Source organism: Phocoena phocoena, chromosome 16 (assembly GCF_963924675.1).
Source record: "Phocoena phocoena chromosome 16, mPhoPho1.1, whole genome shotgun sequence".
Taxonomy (NCBI): Eukaryota; Metazoa; Chordata; class Mammalia; order Artiodactyla; family Phocoenidae; genus Phocoena; species Phocoena phocoena.
Genome location: NC_089234.1, coordinates 54,137,198 through 54,158,633, shown reverse-complemented (window position 1 = coordinate 54,158,633; position 21,436 = coordinate 54,137,198). Strand labels below are relative to the sequence as shown.

Here is a 21,436-nt window from a genome sequence, read left to right as displayed (position 1 = left end):
CGGGTGAGTCTGGGGGGACGGGATATTCCGGGGAGGCCTCCTCAGCTCCCCTGATCTCCCCTCTCCCCAGCGCCACCTCATCTGCCTCTTCCAGGTCACTTCATCCCGCTAGGCTCTTCTGGCCTGGCTCCGACCCTGCGGCCTTCCCTCCCCATCTCCCAGCCTAGTGGTGGTCTCCTGCCAGGAGGCTCCTGCTTTCTGTCCAGGGCGGCCTACTCCCTCCTACAGCTGCAGCGTGTCCCCTGCGTCCTCCGCAGCCTCCCAGGCCAGCTGGAGCCCCTGTGCCTGGCCTCATGAACCAGGGCAGCCCATTCCTGGGAGTCTGCCAGCCACCCCTGCAGCGAGTTCCAGGAGGGGCTCGCAAAGCAGGCCTCCACTGACCTGGGCCCGCCCCTTTCCAGCCTCTGGTTTTATGAGAAGTCCTCTGCCAGCAGGCCGTCTCTTGAATGTCTGGAGACTGGACTCCTGAGCGCCAGCCGTTTCTGCAGGGGGCTTGTCTTTGCTTGGGAGGTGATTTCTCTCCAGGGTCAGGCTGCTCTGAAGTTACCGGGAAAGCCTGCCCACTGGCACACTTAGATTCTATCAGATTTGTGCAAATCCAGGTTAGAAGTGCTTCTGCATGTTCCATCTGATCCTCGCGGAAGGATTAGCGCGTGCTGGTGATTTTATTCTCGTTTTTGACGGAGGCGTGATGCAGCTGGCGCCAGGTCACACAGCCCACCAGTGGGGGTGAGGTCTCAGGCCCCTGCTGGAGTGCTTGTTTCTAGGCGCCATCTCTCCAGCGTTCTCGGACCTACAGGATGCAGGCTGGTTGTGGTGGGGTGGGTCTCACCTGGTCTCTGACCTGCTCTGAGAGCTCGGACAATACCAGTGATTTGAACAGGTCCCAGTGAGTGACACTTGGGGGTGCCGAGTTCTGCTCACACGTCCATTAGTGCCTCTCATCCCCACTACAGCCCTGTAAGGGATGGTCAGGCCCCCACTGAGAACACTTGACCCACTCAGAGCTCAGGTTCCTGGTACGGAAGCTAGTTTGAGGCATGTCTGCTAGCCTTCCAGCCTGTGCTTCCCAGCATCCTGTAACGCAGAAGGCAGCCGGGGTTCCCCGGGCTCTCTCACTGGTCCAGGTATCACCGAGGCTCCCTGTCTGGTTGCTCTCTGCCAAAGTCTCGGGACAGAGCCCCATCTAGAGTTGGTATATTTAGAACCCAAAGTTCTGTCGGCTGCCCCAGCTCTGTCCTGCACTGGGAGGGACCTCAGGGCTGCCCTGGGCTTGGCCTGAAGGGCTGGGGTGAGTTGGGCAGGGGCTGGGGCGACTCTTGAGTTGCCCCTGTGTGCCTGGCACCCACCTCTTCCGCGCTGACATTGAGAGGAAACCAGTCCAGAGAAGAAGCTGCTCAACGTGGCATCCACACACCGTGGCGGTCCCCGCCTGCCCAGCCGACCTGCCCTCACGTGCCCCGTCCCTGAGCCTTTGCTCCTGCTGCATGTCTCCTGGGTAGTCAGGTGTCCGGTGGAAAGAAGGGGAGTTCAAAGCTGCAAAGACCTGCACTCAAGTTCTGTGTCTGCCACGTCATGCTTTGTGCCATCCTTACCTCTGAGTTCTGCTTCTTTTTCTTTAAAACGGGACTGTGCCCGCCCTGCTGGACGACTGGACAGTAGAGGTGAGCATGTTATCAGATAGCAGCTGCTGTCATCCTTGGCCTTGGAATCCAGCCCTCCCTCCGAGAAGGAGGGGGCCCACCCTTCAGTGAGCATGCGTCATGTGCAGAGCTTTGCGCTGGGCATTTTAAGGCTGCCTGGTTTGATCCTTCACCACTACCCTGAAAAGACAGCCACCACTGTATCTGCGATGTCCTACACGGGAGCCAGAGCCCCGTGTGGGCGGTCACGCTTAGATTTAATGAAGTAACGTTAGATACGACGTAAAGCTCAGCTCGTAGTACAGCAGCCCACGTTTCAAGTGCTCGATAGCCGCGCGTGGCCCGTGGCCCCTGTTTTGGGCAGCACAAAGATAGAACATCTCCATCACTGCAGGAGTTCTGTTGGACAGGCTGCCCTGTGTTATCATCCCCTCTCACGGGTGCGAAGTTGAGGACTAGATCAGTGACACGTCACACTCAGGGTCCCAGCTGGAGGAGTGGGAGCTGGCGTGCAAGCCTGGGCCCCTCAGCTGTAGGACACACTGAGCTCTCCTTTGTTGCCAGATCTCATACCTCCCCACACACCCTCTGTGGGACCCTCAAGGGCAAGGGCTGTGTTTGCTCTGCATCCCAGTGCCCAGCCCTAAGACCTACCCCAGGGCAAGCATTTGGGGCCGTGTTTGCCGAGAGGGCGATGGAATGAATGACCGAACAGACACTGCCTGCTGAAACTTGGGGGCACGCTTCATTCCCCTCCTCCAGGAGGATGCGCAGAGTCAACTGCTGAGGAGTGATGGATGGCCCCTCTCCCGAGATAAATGTGGCAGTCAAGGTAATCGGATTGTGTATGACAGTCTCATTTGTAGGCGAGGGTAGGAAGCGCCCAGCCATGCCTCGCCCCAGCCGCCCATATTAGTTTAATCAAATGCCTAGTATCTAAATGACCGGGCCTCAGTGATAGATGATGTGAGCTTTGCTAAATGCTGTTGCCCTGTCAAACCCAGCTTCTCAAGGCCCTGGCTGGCTCCTGGGAGCTCTCATTTGTTTTTTCTTGCCTGGTTATCTCTGAGTGGGGCAAGGAAGGGGGGCTCTTGCGTCTGTCTTAAATCTCTTGTTTTTCATGGAGGAGGAGGAAGAGGCCGGAGCTGGGGGAGGAGTGAGATGGAGTCACCTTCCGCCTCTTCTGAGAAGCCTTCCTGGGTGGCTGCAGACAGTCTAGGGGAGCATGACTCCCCAGAGCCCCTGAACTAGGGCCTCACCACACACTATGTACCTTCTGTCTCGTACAGACTCTCCCCTCCCCTGTGCTAGCTAGCCTTTTCACTCTCTTCAAGGGGTATACCAGAAGTTTTTCCCTTTTATGTTGGAAAATTCTCAACTTTCCTCTTATGGGTTAGTGGTTGTTGTGTCCTCTTTGAGAATATTCCCCAATCCCAAGGTCATGGAGGTATTCACCTATATCATATTCCAGACAATGTATTATTTTGCTTTTTTTTTTTTTTTTTTTTTTTTTGGTCTGTGGTGTGAGGTAGGGATCAAGTTTCTGGTCTGCTCATTGTGAGCTCTGAGCTCCTGCTGTGTGCCCCAGACCAGGCTGGGTCCTCCGGAGAAACAGGAGGTAGAAAAGGCACAGTCCTGTGTTCTAGGAATGACAATCAGTTTGAGCTTAAACTTGTGCTCTTAAAAAGGAGGCTGAGCCCAGCATGTATAACGCGCCACGCTTTGTGTCACGGTGGGGTCTGCCCATACCAGCCATGCCCAGGGCTTCTGGTAACGTTGAGTGTCACTTGTGTGTCAGATACTGTTCTGGGCACCGGGGATGTGGCAGTGATTGCAGTACATGGAAACCCCTGCACTGGAAAGAGCTTTTGCTCTTTGCCCAGGACCACACAGTGGGGCATCAGATGAGAAATGACATAAAAAGTAGAAGGTAGTAAGTGCCATAGAGATGGGTTGAACAGAGGAGGGTAATAGAGGGAGTCAGGTGGCGGGGATGGTACTGCCATCTACAAACTGGAAAGGTCAGGGAAGCCCTCACTGAGTAAGCCAGTGAGGGCTGAACCACGTGGATATCCAGGGCAAGAAACTTCCAGACAGATGTTGCAAAGACTCTGATACATGTAAATGGTGGAATAACTCTGGAAGGAAAACCAAATACACTAGCCTGATTCCCCTGGCGGGAGGAACTAAGATACGAGACTGGGGAGGGGAGACTGCATTTTTCAGGACATACCTTTTTTCTACTTTTGTATATTTTTAATCACATACACACCTTACGTCTTCAAAAATTACCATTGAAAAGTAAAGCAGGGAGGGTGGGGAAATGTAACAGTGAGGCGGAACCATCAGATGTACTAGCAAAACTGTGGCTTTGGAGGCCAGCAAATGTGGGTCCTGATCCCTCTTCTGGCCTCTGTCTGAAATGTTAGCTTTCTAAGGAGACTATTTGTGCATTACTTAGGTGAATAAAAAGTCATTTTATTAATTAAAAATCAGTAGATCCCACTCTGCTGATTGTTTTGGCTGGTTGTCGTTGGGTGGGTTCCTTAACCTCTCTGAGCACCCGTTTCCTCCTGGAAAATGGGGGTAGTGATCCTGACATCACAGGATTGTCAGGAAAATGAACAGAGAAAAAGAGTGTGTTGAGTTTCTGCCCGGCCTGGAGTTGACCTTCCCGAGGGCATGTCCTTGGATGACCTGGCCCTCTGCAGGGCAGAGGCAGAGAATCTATCCCTGTCCTCAAGTTCTCCAACGGCTTGGGACCCCAGGAAGGCCCAGGCTTTGCATTCCAGCTGCCTCAGAGACAGATGGATTTGCTCTGGACCCCCAGGCTGATGGCCATCCAAGACGCTGTGGCCTGCTGGCCCTTCACAGCCCCCTCAGGATCCAGCCTGCCCAACTGGTGTCTGCTCGGCTGGGACCAGCTGGTCTTCACCAGCTGGTCATCTGGCTCTGACACCCTCCCTGCCCCAGTGTCTCCTCCTCTCTGGGCGCTGTGTTAATTTTTTCATGGCTTCCCTCAGAGGCAGAAGGCAGAGAGCTGTTTCCTGCAGGGAGAGAGCAGGCGCTGGGGGCGGGAGGAGGGAGGGAGGGAGAGCTGAGTGGTGATTAAACACTGCAGAGGCCTAAACAAACGACGGCTCCCTCCCCCAGCTGCTCTGGGAGAGAAACATGGAGCCGGAGCCGGCCTGAACTGCAGATGGCCCAGGCTGCTGTCTGCCCCCGCCTGCCTACTTGGAGCTGCCCTGGGGCTACTTCCTGAGAGCCGCAGTGGGCTGAGCCCTGCAGGAGCCAGCTCAGTCCTTAGGGCCACTGTGAGGCAGGCCCCGAGGCAGAGAGGGTTCAGGGCCACACGGCTAATGCACTAGGGAGTGGTAGAGCGGAGACGGTGTGCAGGGGCAGTAGTAGTTACTTCTAGAGTACCAGCCTGAATGAGACAGAGCATGCAAAGTGCCCAGAACAGCACCTGGCCTGAATCAAGTTCTTGGCCCGCGGGAGCCACTGTCAAGGTTGCCCCCGTTACACCTTTAGAACAGCTGGGTGAGATAGGTTGCCGTGCGGGTGAAGAAACTGGGGTGCACACACCTACCAGGGTGTTGCCCGGGACCACACAGTCCACACAGCGGATTAAACCCAGGCTCGCCCACTTCTGACTCCCTGCCCAGAGTTCCTTCTCGTGGACCAACGGCGGGAAGAGAGTCAAACCTCCAGAGCCTTGAACACAAAGAACGGGGAAGTCAGCAGCGGGGTGAGAGGCCATCTGCCAGGCCCACGGCCCTCCTGGCCGGAGAGCTTGCGTGAAGGGGCGAGGGAGGAATGGTGCCCTCCCACTCTGTTCATGCAGAAAATGGCAACTGAGCTCACCCCTCGGTCTAGAGCAGTGGTTCCCAAAGCGGGGTTCCCTGGCCCAGCAGCAGCAGCATCACCTGGGAACTGGTTAGAAGTGCAAATTCTTAAGCTCCACCCCAGACCCACTGAATCAGAAACTCCACCGGGAGTGAGACCCAGCACTCTGGGTTTGAACAAGCCTTCCAGTTGCTTCTGATGCACAGGCAAGGTCGAGAACCCCTGGCCTAGAAACCCAAGTACTTCTGTCCTGCCCCGGGGCCTCGCTGTCCAGGCCACAGTCACCCAGACATCACCCAGGTGTGCTACACTCTGAGTAACAGGTGCAGCCAGGAAGCAGTAGATGTAAATGGAATTCGTATAAACAATTCTTATTTTCATTGCAACAAGGCAGCTGGATATTGAACGGAACCTCACAGAGAATCATTTCATCACATAAAGGAGCTTCTGCAAAGAGAAAACTCCTCTCTCGATTCCTGCCCCCTCCCCCCTAAGTGTTCTAGAAATTCAGTCTCTATGTCAGGTTTTCTTCGAATGGTGTCTACCTATACATAACTAAAACGTGTAGCCAGCCTGCTAAAAGCATTGCAGATAGTCTCCAAAATACATCAGGAACCCCTGCAGTTTAGAAGGAGAGCCTAGTGGGACAGATGGAGGCCAGTTTGGTGCTTTGGGCAGCTGGGTCATCCACCGCCAACCCCTGCTGGGCACCTGGAGGGGTTGTGCCAGCCAGGCACGGGTGGTTTCCAGGGCTCCGTCAAACATTCACACTCAGGGGTTCTCAGAAAAGGAGTGGAGTGACCGATTAGGAAGCCAAGACATAGACACCTGAAATGCGCAGCTCTCAGCTGCTCTTGCTAGATAAGCGGATAAGAGAGAAAACCCTGCAACACAGTTCTGGATAGGGAACCCACCGGAAGGTTGTCATCTCCCACAATGCGGGGTCCGGAAGCAGCATCTGAATCGGCCCCCAAATGCTGCCCATGGGGCCAGGTCATGTGCCCCTGAGCTGATTTCCAGAGTGACTGTAGGTGGAGCGGCGCTTTGCCTCCGCCTCTAAGCCGCCTGCCCAGTGCTCAGGCCTCACCCTCACAAGCCCAGAGTCAGGGGCAGGAATCACTGACTGCATTTCTTGTGCCGGGAACCTGAGATCCTTGGAGGTTACCAGGTCACTCAACCAGGGGAAGCCGGGAAGGAGTGGGAGGGTTGGGGTCCAAATGGTTAGAGGCAGGGGAGCTGGGGGTCTGGTCAGCAGGTTTCTCCTGAACCTGCTCTTTCTCCAAGAGCAGTGAGTGCCCTGAACCCAATTTGCAATAATCAAGGATCACCAGCAAAGTGCCGCTTGCCCCAAATCTCTCTCCTGCCCCCGTCACCACAGCACACATCCCCTTAGCCACTCTTAAGGGCTGGTAAGTTTTCCAGGTGGTTCCTTTATAGAAAGAAGGCTGCCCTGGGATCGGTCCGCACCTCCCTAAGGCTCTGACCCTGGCTTTATGAGTCCAGGCTGGGTGCAAGGAAACTGCCATTTGAGGGTCCTGGGGTTTGTCACTGGCTCCTGGCTCCCACGGGAAGAGTCAAGGTCCTGAGATTGAACGTGGGGGCCGGAGCGGACGGAGGGAGTGCTCAGCAAGGCCTCTCAGCTCTCAGACTCACAGCCCTCTGGCCCTCCACAAAGGTGGGTGGTTGTGTGTTTGGTCTCTCTCGGGGGTCTGCTTGACCCTGGGAAGGGCCTGGCCTCACACCGACCACTCCTTTTTACACTGGGAGCGGGAGGACACAGCCAGATTGTGAGTACCCAGCTGGGAAGCCTCAGAAAAGTGAAGTACCCAGGGAAGAAATTGATTCCCGTAATCCCTCCTTACCCCTCGGGCTCCCTGAGAGGGAGCAACAGGCAGTAGTGTTTAACCCCCAGGAGAAACTGGCCACGGAGGAGAGAACAGGCTGCCCAGGTGACCTGCTGGAACGCGGGGCGTGAGCTCTGCAGGCAGGCAGACGGTGTGGCTCCCGTCTTGTCTTGCAGACGCACTGGGAGTGTCACGCCAGGGCCAGTGGCGTGGGGGGACCATCCTCGCCAGCCTGGGCCTCTGGGTCTCCTCTGTCCTGCTCAGCTGCTGCCTCGGAGCAAGATGGAGGTGGGGAGACTATTGGCTCTAGGCACGCACTGCCCCCCAACCCCCATGGATATTCTTGTCCATCCTTGGGTAGCCAAAGAGGTCAGTCCTGTTGGAACCCGTGTTCTTCTGACATATGGGGTGCAGGTGCACGGAGGCCTCCTGGCCTCGATCTGTTGTGGGCGTGGCTCGGGGCCCCTCCCCTCTCCAGCTATTAATGCTTTGCTGTAATTTCCAGCTGAGATGGTCTAGAGTCCCACGCTCACCCCACCACCAGCAAATGTCCAAGTAAGATGGGAAAATCCCCCCTTGGTCCTGGCCAGCCACAAACTCAGGTGTGTCCTGAGCCAGGTTACCTAGCTTCTCTGTGCTCGCCCCTTATCTTTAAGATGGGAGTTGTGACTTCCCCACCGCCAGGTGGCTTATGACAGTCCAGGGGGCAAGGGGTGTGTGAGCCGGCCCCCCACGGGGTTGCAGTACACAGTGGCAGCTCCCTGCCAGCTGGTCTCTGCAGACAGCAATGCTTTGGCCAGTGCCCCTATCCAGGCCCATCCCTCAGGCTGGCAGTTCTGAGGGGCACCCCCAAGAAGAAAGGGGCATTCTTTTTCTGATGAAAACACCCCCTTGAGCTTGTTTCGGGTGTATTTTCAGTTGAATCCGAGTTAGCCAGGAAGGCCCAGAGGGTGGTGTGACCTGGACAAGGAATTTTCCAGGCTGGGATTTTCCTAAAGTCCACGGACAGGCTCAACCCGTCTGACATCTCTTGGGTCGCTCCGCAGGGTTGAGGGACGGCCAAACTGGTTTGGGGATCAGCCCTGCCAGCAGCAGCTCTGAGATCCCCCAGAGTTCACTTCCTAGGGTGAGTTCACAAGCTTGGAGACGTCCAGCTCCTGCCAACCCAACCAGCCCTGGGGGACAGGTGTGGGAACACTGGTGGAGCATGCCAGAGGTCCTCTCCTGCCGGCCCAGACCATAGGACCGCAGATGGCAGGATCTGCCCAGCACAGAGAAGCAGGTAGGGCTGGGCGGGGCAGGCCGTGGGCCTCTCTGTGAATCCTGGGACCAGGCACCACTCATCTGGTGGTCACCCTGCCTGTGGGGCTTGTGTGTGGGCGAGGGGGGCAGGCAGAGATGGAGAGGAACAGGGTCACTCAGCCAAAGGGCCAGCAGTCGATCCTTCCTTGTTTTGACTTTCTCACCCACGGTGATGGGACGTGACAGGACAGGCAGAAAAGCGTGGGAACGATCTAGAAAAGCCAGAAGGAGCCGACACTCAGGACAGCGTGCCGCTGCTTCTGCTGCTGCTGGAGCAGTGATACGGCTGTTTTGCAGGAGAGCGAGATTTTCCCCCAAGGAAAACATCTTTGGTTTTATGTTCCAGGGGTCACCTGTCAGGGCCGCCAAAGTCCAACCTACAGCCCCCCAGGGAATGACATTTCCCGTAACCAGGGGGAAGTTCTAACCCCTCAGCTGCCCAAGCTGCTGAGGCTGCCCACCTACTGGGCCCTGTCACACCTGCGTCTTGCACACACTGGCTCTTGGACCTCAGCAGATCCACTTGCTGCTCTGGGCTCAAGGCCTTAGTAAATGGGGTCCTTGGGCAAGGTGAGAGCTCTGGAATCCCTTCTGTCTATAGCCCACCCTGGTGGGGAGGGGGAGGGTCTAGGATGAGCAGCTCATCCCACCCACGGCACCTGCAGGATTGAGAAGGGGTTGAGGCTGGCTTCAGCCTCGAGAGACATGAGCTCGCTGTGAGGCCAGGGCCGAGTCATGGGGCAACAGACTTCAGAAAGCACAAGCTCTCGCCCCTCTTTTACATAGGGTCCAGAGAGGGAAGGAAGTTACCTGAGGTCACACAGGAAGTTGGTAGCAGGCCAGGGACAATGCACTGGGGTGGTGCTGATTCATGGGAGTAGGAGGTGGGTAGGAGGCGCGCGGCCGTCTCCCGGGGATGCGTCTGCTCTCAGATAGGTGACATCCTGACTGGGGATGAAAGGGAAACCATCCCAGACCAGCAGTGGGGCCGCTGTCCTGCGATGTGACTGTGGTTGAATCACCTCCTCTTGGGCCTCCATTTCTGCTTCGTAACACATGGACAGACTCATCCTTGGCCAGCTCCTCGCTGGGGCTTGTGAGGCTGTGCAGTGAGGCAGAGGGCACCAGATGGCTGGGAAAACGAAAAGCCTGTCTGTGTGCCCCCCACGATCCCATTAGGTCCTCCCATCCGTAGTGGGGTGCTGTCACCCCATTTCGCAGATACATACGTAGCCCCAGGCTGCCCGCTGGGTCGGTGGCCACATAGAACAGATGTCTGATTTCCTGAGGCCGAACAGCCACTGCCCCTGGCCCAAGGGCTCTGAGTCGCTGCCCCTGGCCCTGACCCTTTGTGGTCATGTGCATCCTGTACCATTTCCTTGGAGGAGATGGTCCAAGAGAACCAGCAGGGAGGAGCCCCTTTCTGTTTCTGGGGCACCCAGCGCTGGTGGGCACAGAGGAGGATGGGCAGATAACAGTTCCGTGGACAGCTCTGTTCTCAGGGGTCATGGATCACAGCAGGAATCCTGACCTTGGCTCCTGTCCCACCTCCTGCTGGACACACAGGCGCATGGGGACTGAGGAGGGGCCGAAGGTCTTCCCGCCGCCCAGGCACTCCAGAGGCAAGAGTCTGCCCAGGCTGGCCGCCTGCACTGTGTGACCTCAGAGCCGAGTCAGAGTGAGCAGCTACTGGGGCTCAGTTTCGTGGGGTCTCGGGTCTGCCCAACACAGAGTGTCTGGCAGAAAAAAACATTGGGTGTGGGCACCACTGGGTGCTTGGAAGCAACACTGCCCGCTCAGAGAGCACCCGGTGCGAAGGAGGTGGTGTAAGCCTGGGCCCAAGACGTATAAGCGTTTTTTGTGATCCTCTTGGACATGGGTGAAAGAAATTGTATTTTATTTGAGCAGCAGTATGTAGACGGGGAGACAGAGAAACCTCCTAATAAGAGAAACAACAGTTCTTTCTTACAGTTCCTCCTGTATGCTTGGCATCATACTAGCATTTTACGTGTATTAGCTTGTTTAATCCTCCTGATGGCTTAGGGGGTAGGTAATATTTATTATCCCCATTTTACCAAAGGGAAAACCAGAGCACAGAGAGGTTAACTAACTTACCCAAGGTCACACAGCTGCTAAGTGGCTGAGCTGGGGCTTGAACCCAGGCAGCCTGGCTGGAGTCTGTGCTCTTGGCCACTCTGCCTTCTAGAAGCAGAAGGTAGTCAACATTTCACAGCTTCCGAGTTTCCAGCTGAGACTCTGGCACAAGAGTTGCCATCTCTCACATGTGGTTTGAAGCTCAGGCCCTTCCTTCATCTTAGGGCTCTTCACGCCAGGCCTGTGAAGAGAGGTTCCTCTTACTGTCTCCCCACTTTACAGATGAGATGGAGAGATGAGCCCAGGCCTGTGTCATCTCGGCAACCCCCTTCTCCCTCCCCTTTTGGGCCCTCACCATTCCTCCTTTTCTCTGCTAGATCTGTAGAGTAGAACCCTGGTATCCAGGCACAGGCAGGAGTCTTCACTGTTTCTGACCACCCCCCCCCCAACAAGCTTCCTTGGTTAGTGGTCCCAGGCAGGACCCCATGTTTTAGGAGATGAAAGACGAAGGTCAGAGGATAGGAGGGTGTGGCCTGGGCCCGGGGCGGGGGGGGGGCGGGAGGAGGAGCAACAGCAGGATCCCCAGGGAGCCCTGGGTGAGGTGCTCTGGGGTCATCCCTGTGATTGACGCATCAATAGGAACACCAGTGCCAACCCATGAGTAGAGAAGAGCCAGGGCTGCAGCTGGCCTTCCAGGTTATATGAATGGATGCTGTTTCCGTAAACTGCTTGTTACCTTTCATTCCCCAGTTTGGAGTGAGTGGCCCACTGATGGGTGTCACTTGACTTGGTTGTAGATTTTATTTGATGACAGCCCCAACCTGGACACATGGTGATAGGATTCCATTCAGGGCTGATGGTCTTGAGGGGCCGGGTCCCTACCCCTGAGGAGTGGGGAGCTGCTGTCAGGTTTAAAAGCCACAGGGTGCCCAGGGTATTACCCTGATCGACTGGGTCTCAGATGCAGCGTGCCCAGTGTCTGTCCATCTCTCCTGTCTTCTTCTGCACGTTGAGTTACGTAGCTGCAATTCCATCTGTTAGTCGTGTGTTGGCTGCATAGCCTGTGCTGGGTGCCAGGGTTGCAGAAGTGAACCCCTCGAATCCCATTGTGGCCCTCGGGGTTCATGCTCTCTCTGTAGAACCCCCAGCTTGACCCGGGGTAGCCCATCTCTCACTCATTTCAGCATCCTTTGAGCATCTACCGTCTCCCAGGCCCTGTGCAGCCTCTGGGGACACAGATTGGAAAGAGGTGAACAGGATACATTTGTGGAAAAATTCCTCTGGCTGCCTTATAGAGGGCAGGTTGGCAGGAGGCGGGATTGGAGACTGAGATAAATGATAGGACGTGCTTGTCATAATTCAGGAGAGGAAGGACAAAGCTGCAGAAGGTGATACGAGCAGGCAAGAAGCAGAGGGGACAGACTGCAAAGACGATCAGGCTGCAGTGACCCATGGGTGGGGCAGGGGGCAGTGCCCATCTTCTGGAGGTGGCTTGAGGTGGTCCTGGGGATTCGAGTGGATATGGGAACAGGAACTCAGATGTGCCAGGGAGGAAAGGAGGGGAAAGGGGGAGGAGCCCAGCGTGGAGGACTGGTTCTTCTGCCTTGACTCACCGGGCAAGGCCCGTACCAGGCTTCCCTGCTGGGAAAGGGGACCACCAAGCTTCTGCTACCACTTCAGAGGGTCTTGTATGGATAGAGTAAGCTGATGGTATGAAAGCATTTGAAAATGTGTCATTAGTATATTTCATTGACCAGTGAACCCCGTTTGCATGTTCCCAGGGGCTTTTTCTGCCTCACTCTGACTTCCTTTCCGCCATCTCCCCCAGAAGTGTGGTTTGAGGGCCCGCCGCCTGGCAGGCATACCTCCTGAGCCCCCCCTGGGTCCTGCCCCATCCCTGGGTCTCAGAAGCCCTCATCCCTTCCTCCCCCGCCCTCCCTCTTCACACACGCACCCTCTCACCCACACACACTCCCACACTCAGAGCTCCTCTGTTCTCCAGCAGCCTTTTAGCTGCTGAGATGCCCTTGATACTTAATACGCCTTTGTTTCACTTGTTTCACTTTGCATGTAGCTTCCCCAGGCTGCAGCACATTTGATAATTCTCCTGCCCGGCCCTTACACCCAGGTCTCTGTACCCTCTTCCCCAGACTGCCTTTCATCCTCCCTGCACCCCCATGCTCCCATCCCTTCCCGATTCCCAGACCTTACCGGGAGGGAGTATCCAGGCCTCTCACTGTCTGACATCTGTATGCTCACCTCCATAGGAAACAAATGCTGCTTATTTTTGTGTGTGTGTGTGTGTGTGTGTGTGTGTGTGTGGCCACATGGCTGCCTCTGGTTTCTGGCTCCTTCTTAAGCCCAAGTCCTGCCTGGCAAGGGGCAGTTTTTTTGCATATGCCCGGGCGAGCTTGTCTGCCCCTTTGATGCTCCGACTCCCAGACTCCAGGCTCTGCCACCCCTCCACCCACAAGTGGCTCATTGTCTGCCGATTACTCTGCTGGTTTGGAGGATACAGCTCCACCCTCCCTCCCTGGAGCCCAGGCAATTCCCAGAGGCAGCCGTGCAGCCTCTTCCGTCTGCCGCCTCTCTCAAGGAAGGCTAGCAGCCCCATACTGGTTCATCTGATCATGCTGCTAGCAGATGACTTCGTTGTTTAAGTCCATGGAACCCTGGTGTCCCTTGCAGCTTCCTGGATAAACTGCAGACAAGTGCAGGTAGTGGGAGCATGAGAGGTCAAACTGTCGTGTCTCCTCCCTGGCTTGGAATCCCCTCTCCCTTCCACTGACCCCTCAGGGCTGCTGCTGTGTGGTCAGAAGTGGGCAGAGACACCAAAGGCCATCCTATTGGTCACTTATCTACCAACCAAGGTCAAAAATGCTAATCGTCCTTGTATCAGTGGCAGACATACGTAGAGCACCTACTCCGTGTCTGACGCTGTTCCTGTGCTTTGTGGTGGTAACACAACACATCCTTACAGCTGCTCTGTGACGTGGGGAGTAGAATTACCACCCCCCCCCCCCAGTTTAGAGGTGAGGAAACTGAGGCACAGGAATTTAGGTGACTTGCTCAAGGCGTCACATGGGTGGTAGAGACTGAGCTGGGATGGGTTGTGGAGTCCGTGCCTCACCAGCTCTTCGGGTGCTTTGTGAATGCAGAGGTGGGTGTATGATGGAGGGGTTACTTTTCTGGGGCTGCTGTGAGTTACAGGATCCTTTGGGCCTCCGCCCACCCTCCCTCCCTTTTGGCTTCTGCTTGGATGCCCATGCGGTTGACTGACAGCACCAATTTACAGCTCACGTCCACTCTCTGAGGCAGGCAAGCCCCTGTTAAGCCCATTTCACAGATGGGGAGACTGAGCTCCAAGTAGTGAAGCAGCCTGTGTGAAATCTCCCAGCTAAAGAGTGTCAGGGCACAATTCAAGCTCAGTCCGTGGAACTCCAAAGCCAGGGCGTTTAGTCCCCGTGTCCCACAGCCTGCTCACCACTGTCCCACGGTCCCCTCTCCTCCCCTCTCCTGGGGTGGTGTAGACACTGCTGCCACCTCATCAGAGAGGCGTGCTTGGCTCAGCCGTGTACAGACAGAGCAGATGCACACCCAGACACCTACCCCGCCAGGCTGTCTTTCTGTCCTTGCATAATCCTCTACCTGCCTCTGTCTGTCAGTTCTCCTGGGTCTCTGATTTTTTGGCTGCAAATCCCCATGTGTTATCATTGACCGATGTTTGCCTCAGAACAGCTTGTGTTGGTTTGCACCATGATGAGAGCCTGCCCTGCGTCCGTCCGCCATGCGTCTGCCCACGTGGCCTCTGTGCCAGCTGGCTACTAGGGCCAAGGGGGTGATAGGTGGTGCCTCCCTCGCTCCCTGTCCTTTCCCTCTTGGTTGTAGGATTGTGGCTGTCCTGGCATCTGTGTTGTGTCCTGGCTGCCTAATACCCACAGCACATCTGCTCACAGCATCCCAGACCCTCCCCAGCCAGGCCCCTCTACACCACCAGCCTCCCTTTATTCTGTCTGCAGAAAACCACTCCACTAGCAATAGGAAGACAAGGGCCGTCCTTGACCAAGTAGGCGGGTGGCTTGTGACACAGGAGGAAAGCTCTGAATGCCCCGCTGTGCCCCCATCCCCTCCCATGGCGTGTTGGCCCCCAGGAGGAGCGCGGGCTGGGAGGGGTGGCCATGGGTAGGGCGGGCAGCAGGCGGCACCATCTGCGGCCATCCTTTGTGCTGGCAGCCGAGCGATCCCTCCATCGCTGTGATCCGCCGGGCCTCGTGCTTGGCGTGCAAATGAGTTTCCAGATGCCCGGTGCCCCCCCGCACAAGAAGCGGTAACTAGGGGCCTGGGAGAAGAATGGAGCAATCTGGAAATTCATTTCTGTTTGTTCCAGCCTCGCTGAATAGACCGCTTCTCCCTCCAGCTGAGGCAGATGTGTGCTGGGCACCCGCTTCAGGGGCGTTTTGCCACGGTTTCTGGGTAGACACACGCCGGGGGGGTGGTGCCTCTCCTCTCTGGCACCCTCCTCCCTGTGCAGGTGGTGGTATGGTGAGGCCCCCAGAGAGCGGCAGGACACAGCTTTTAAGACGCAGCTCGCCCACTGGCACCCCCTCCTGGAGGGAGAGACGGTTGCCCTGTTGGGAAGGGCACAGGCTGTATCTCGGCCTCGCTTTCCTCTTTGGTCGAGCAGTTTTGCACAACTGGTGACCCCGGCGGGACCCTTCACCACCCCACCCCATTCTCACAAAAACCACTGCCCTTCTTTTGTCCTTTGGTCCCCAGCAGACCCCTGGGAACATGGGCACCTCCCTCCCAGCCAGCTCTCAGCAGGACTCGATGGACGGGGGTTCTCCCGCTGCTCCTAAAGATGCTGGGCCCCACTCACTCTGCACTCCTGACAGAGATTGCCTGGGCCATGGGCATGGGCGGAGCCTGGCAGGGTCTCAGAGGGCCCCCAGCCCTGCCTCTCGGGGCCTTGGGCTGATGGGGCAGCCTATCCAGGATCTGAGTGGCTTGAAGTGGCAGCCCTGTGCTACCACCCCGGGGCCTTGTGTGTCTGTGCGTCTTCCCCCAGTGCCTGCTGAACGAGGTAAGGGGTGTGATTCAGATGAGGCCCGAAGCGTTTCTCATTGAATCAGAGGGGCTAGAGGCCCTGGCCTCTTGGTTTTGGCCTTTTGAAGAGTTTCATCTCCTCCCCCACATTCTGGTTCAGCCTTGGGCTTCACCACCAGGATGGGCAGCAGGGGCACCATCTGTGTGTCTGCCTCTCTCTGACTGTGATTACTGTGAACGAATGACTTCACCTGCCTGAGCAGTGAAGCAGTCCGCTCACCTGTAGATGGGGATGAGAGCTGATATCCTGCATCACGTGGGGTGGATTCGAGAAAAGGACACAGAAGCATGTTGCACGGCGTCCACATGGGAGACCCTGGAAACAAGCAAGTGGGCTCTGCATCCAGCCAAGTGGCTGAGCAGTCCTGGTTCAAAAGGCTCCTGGTTGCCTGACCAGGTCGACGCGTTCCAGAACTATCACATCAGTCTGGCTGATTACTCGTGGCAGGAGTGAGGCATTGGCTGGGCTGTGATCGGCCGTTTTTGCTTCCACGGTCTCCGCAGTTTCCCCTCCTGCCCCTGACCACAGCCCTGGAGGAAAGGCAGGGCAGGGGTCCTTACTCCTCTTTCCCTGCTGGCAAACTGAGGCCAAGAGAGGGTCTGTGAGCTCCTTAGGGTCACACTGCGAGGTGGTGACAACCCAGCCTTCCTGACTCCTGACTTCCCCAAACCCCAGCTCCTTTATGCGCTTTGGAAGGACTGGCCAGAAACACTGACCCTGAGGGTGCTTTTGGCCTCTGGTGGCTGCACCGGCACAGTTCAGGATGAAAGAAAGTCCCCCAGCACCCAGTTCATTCCGGTTGCTTTTCTCTTGGTTTCCGAGGCCTCCTTAAGCCTGGATGTGGAGGGTTCTCCTGTGCTTCTGCCTTTGGTGCCCCTGGCAGACTCTATCTAGCTCAGCCCCAGGGCCACTCTGCCCTGGAAATCCTTTGTCCTTTCAAGCATCTGTGCCCAGCAGGGCAGGGACCTGTCGCAGTCCTGACCGGAAGGTGGGTGCACGCGTGCTCAGCGGGCAGGGCACTTTTGGGGGAGGAGTGTGAGGGAGAACCCAGGCACTCCTGGGAAAACGTCAACAGGTTCCAGGAAGGATCCGGATTTTGTTTAAACCTTGTGATTTGGGGTCCTACCCATGGGGAGGAAGCCATGTTGAGCCCATTGTCCAGAGTCCGAGGGGGGTGGGCTTCACTGAGACGGCCGGGGGCGGCCAGCAGTTCCTGACCTGGACCCAGGGCACAGGTCTGTGCTTGGCCCCTCTGCCCCTCTCCGGTCTCCTCTTGGCCCCACCTCTGCTGTCTGCTCTGTCGTCTTGACTCTCTCCTCTTTGCCGTTGTGGTCAGCCCTCCTCTGATCCATTCCTACAGTAACAGCAGCTTTTCAGTCCTCCTTCCTTTAGGTGCTGTAGCCCCACTATACAGGCGAGAACACTGAGGCCTCCTGAGGAGGCTTAGTGACTCTCCTGGTGTCACACCAAGGTGGAGGCGAAGCCAGCGTCAGGAGCACCCAGTCTGGGTGGGTGAGGTGGCCGAGGAGCCCGCTGACCATCCCGCCCTTCCTTGCAGCCCTGCTGTCCTCCTGGTGCGAGGAGCTCGGCCGTCTCCTGCTGCTCCGACATCAGAAGAGCCGCCAGAGCGACCCCCCTGGGAAACTCCCCATGCAGCCTCCCCTCAACTCCATGAGCTCCATGAAACCCACTCTGTCACACAGGTGAGTGGGCATATGCGCCACCAGGGGTGGGTCCGGGGCCCGCTTGGGTGGATGCTGGACAGCCCCCCTTCAGGCCCCCAGGTCTCCTTGGAAATGTGCCTCAGGTGGGAGAACTGGGGTGGGTGCCCCTGAACAGCCGGGAGGATAGTATGTTTTCTAAATGCAATTGTCATGTTTGAAATCCTCGTGGGTGAGTGCTGTTTCTCCCCCATCAAAACAGAGGCTGAAAGCTCTGGGCTTACCCAGCCTGACTGCTTTGTCCCTTTGGTGGAGAGCTGTCTCTTCTTCAGGTTCTAGACTTATGGCAGAAAGTTAGCCTTCCTGAACCCAGAGCCTCCCCTCTTTCCTAAGCAAAGTCTCAGGCAGGGCTGGAAGGGGCTCAGGAAGGTCACCGGGCTGGTGGTCACAGCCCAGGCCTTCCAGACAGGAGCCTTGTGTGGCTGGACCATCAGCACTGGGCAGGGCCACCAGAAACCCAGCATCACAGGTGGGACTGGGCTTGCCAGAGGCCATCAGGCACTGAGCAACTGTCCAGTCTGCCCTTCACCAGCCTCAGAAGGAGCGCGTGGTCAGGACCGGCAAGTGCCCCAGTTCATTATCTCCACGTCCCTCGCTGAGCTGGGGATGTTCTCTGCGAGCGCTGTTCGGGTTGACCCTGGAACAACAGGGCCTGTCGTGCTGTCTGCTCTCCCTGTGCCCAGAGCGCGCTGCAGGGCACCTGGGTCCCACCATTGAGGCGCTGCCGGGAAGTCTGGTACTGGCCACGCTTTGTAAATCGAATTAGAGTTAGTTGATTCCTGGAGCCAGAAGGGAACTTAGAGTTCTTCGGTCCAGCACCTGCCCGAGCAGGATGGCCCCCAACATGTGGCTGGCTCCCTGCCTCGGTCAGACCCTTCTCAGGGTCACTGCCTCGTTACGCCCTCGGTCAGGACTCTGACAGCTCTGATGCTTAGAACAGCCCCCTTCTGTAGGTGTTTCTAAGGACGGGGTACTGTTGGCATTTGGGCCAGAGTAGTTTTTTATGGTGCAGGGGTTTGCAGAGCATGTCATGTCTTGGTCCCTGCCCACTCGATTCTCCTAGGACCCCCAGGCATTGCTAAAGGACTCTCACATGTTTGGGGGGTGGAGGTATCACCTGTGGTTAAGAACCACTGCTCTAGAGAGGCAAAACCCTCCTCCGTCCACCTTCCCCCCCTTGCCCCCCGCTCGGCTAAAAAGCCACAGGTCTTCTCCAGCTGAACTGCTGCTCAGCCGCTGGGTACAGGCTGTGGCTGAGTGCAACCCATGCTACACACTTTGCATTTACCCTTGCTACCTTTTACCTCCTTAACTCTCCATCCTGCCAGAGTCGTCCTGCCTCTCATGATCCCACGTCGCATGTCCTTCTCAGCCATCCCTTCTCCAGGTCATTTCAGTAAAGCTGCCTCTGATGGCAGGCTAGCCCCTCCGGGGACCTGCCACAGACCCGCTTGGCCGTGACCGCAGCCAGCCCTTGGCCAGGTCTCTGCTGAGTTGAGCTGAAAGCATGAGACTGCCTGGTCCTAGGGTTAAACAGATGAAGGGTGTCTCTGCTCCAGGAGCTGACTCTCACTGGTTGGGGAAATAAGACTCAGTGAGGCAAAATTGGGAGCTGGCAGGTGGAGGCAGGGTTAGGGTGAGTGACTTTGGGGTTCTCTAGGAGGAAGATGGCCAGGGTGAGACAGTCAAGAGGCCCAGAGGATATGGGCCTTGACCTTGAAGGACTTGGGCTGGAAGCTGGGCAGATAGCATCCTATGAGTTCGAACTGGCTTTCCCAAGAAGTGCTATGGGCTAAAGAGCCACTGGCTGGTACCCAGTGCCCTGCTAAACACACACACACACACACACACACACACACACACACACACACACACACACACACACACACACACACGCCCCTCTTCAGCCCCTTGTATGTGCCCATGGAGTGCTAGAGAGGGTGAAGCAGGCAGCCCCTCAGAGAAGGGAGAGCTGTGTGCATTGGAAGACGTGCTAAGTGTTGATGGGTAACAACACAGCAAGGTGACAGGCATTCTGGACCATATCCTACACCCCAAGGACAGAACTGGAAGGGAAATGCCCAGAGCAGGACAATGACTTGCCTAAGAACACACAGCCAGGAAGGGGCAGGGCGCCGAACCACACACAGCGCTCTGCCCTTCACCCTCCCACGAGCCATTCAAGACCAGTGACGTGGTATCTGGTCATTAACCTGATCCTAAGCCACACCTCGCCCTATTTCCCGATTTATAGTGGGACAGTTGAGACCAGAAGGAAGTATCATCTGTTGAACAAGGCCCAACCCGTGTCCATTCCGACCAGGGCTGTTCCTAGGGCACATTGTGGCCTGTGATTAGAGATCGGCTGCTCTCTGCCTATAACTTCATGCATTTCCCCAAGGTGGGGAGTCCCTTATTTCCAGAGAAAGTCCAATGGGGTGCGTCACCTTCTAAGTCCCTCATGTAATTTCCCAAACAAGAAGGAAAGAAAGTGGAAGAGAAAGTCAAATACTGTCACAGCTAGGAAAGTCTTCTGCCCGCCCTCCTCCACAGCTGTATTGAATGACTTGGAGGAAGGAAGCTTCTCTTCCCCTTTCATTAAGGAGACCTCAGGCGGGGGGTGAGATTAGGGACCCTGCGTGTTCAGGATTCGGTGCTCAGAGGTGTGTGGCTATTCCAAGACGCAGGGGTCCTTGTCTGAAGGTTCTGAGGACAAGCAAACAGGAGAGCGTGAGGGAGCCAGGAGGCCTGAAGCCCCAGGCCGGTGGGCTAGGAGGCTGTGACTGTTGTATTTCTGTAGTTCAGGTGTCACGGTCACATCCATTACAGGCCATGGAGGTCGGCCCCACAGCATCAGTCTGTGAGTTGGGGCCTGTGCCCAGGACCCCTGGAGCCAGCTTCTGAGCGTGCCAGCGGTTAGGAGGAATCCTGGGTACCCACACGTTTGGCTCGCGCTGTGGTTCGTGGAGCAGCCTGTGGGCTCGTCCCCGTCTGGTCCTGACCACTGAGCCGTCGGTGTGCAGTCCTCCCACTTTATAGAGGTGCGCAGAGCACCGCACAGGAGAAGGGAGGCTGGGAGAGGCCAGCCCAGGGCAGGAAGGGGCCTCGGGCCTGCGGCCAGGCAGCAGGATCCCTTCACAGTCCCGGCAGTGACCCAGACTTGTTGCCAACAAATATTTCTGTCTTCTTCCAGATATTTAGTGAGTGGCTGAAAAAGCCGTTTGTGATGAGCACATTGTCCATGTGCTACAGCAGTAATGGAAAGCCTCAGAAACCTTGTGTATACTCTTAATTTGATTACAGTCAACGTCCACTAGAGCTGGGGAAGCCTCCAAGACCAAGGGGTGCCACCCTTCCCCTCCAGGTGAGGGATTTGCAACCCCCAGAGGAGAGGTTCCTGGGAGGGGCCTTGGGGCTCCCCTCGGATTCTGGGCACGGCCCTGTGCTCCCCTCCAGTCCTGAGCAGGGCCCTTAGCTCCACGCCGTATAGCAGGCGGGGTACAGGCCCTGGAGCCAAGCTGCCCAGCATTGAGTTTCAGCTCTGCTGTCTTCTCTCTGGGTCACTTTGAGCAGCTCTGTATCCTCTCTCTACCTCCGTTGCCTCACGTGTAGCAATGGAATGACAGCAGCAGAGGACTTAACGCTTGTTGCCAGGCCTGGACACGGGGAGCCCCGTGGACGAGTCATTATTCTCTGAACCCTCAGCTTGGGGCCATCAGACTCAGATGTGCTCATTCACGGTCAACCAACAAAGAAGGGATCAAGCGAAACTGACTGCCGGTCCTCTTCTTTCCTTGGTCCCATCACACCACCTTCACCGCTTTTCATTTTTAGCTCTTTTTTGTACAGCCACACCGAAAGCTCAGTTTGTAATGGACC

The 21,436-nt window shown here is 56.7% G+C and overlaps 1 protein-coding gene across 1 annotated transcript in view; it reads left to right on the top strand.

Moving 5' to 3' along the window:
- The window catches only part of ZMIZ1 (zinc finger MIZ-type containing 1), a 102,846-nt gene that overhangs the window by 53,316 nt on the left and 28,094 nt on the right, over nt 1–21,436 (top strand). Inside the window, exon 4 of the mRNA XM_065894046.1 lies at nt 17,395–17,539. Coding sequence (XP_065750118.1) covers nt 17,395–17,539 — 145 coding nt within the window. The remainder of the gene's footprint in view (nt 1–17,394; nt 17,540–21,436) is intronic.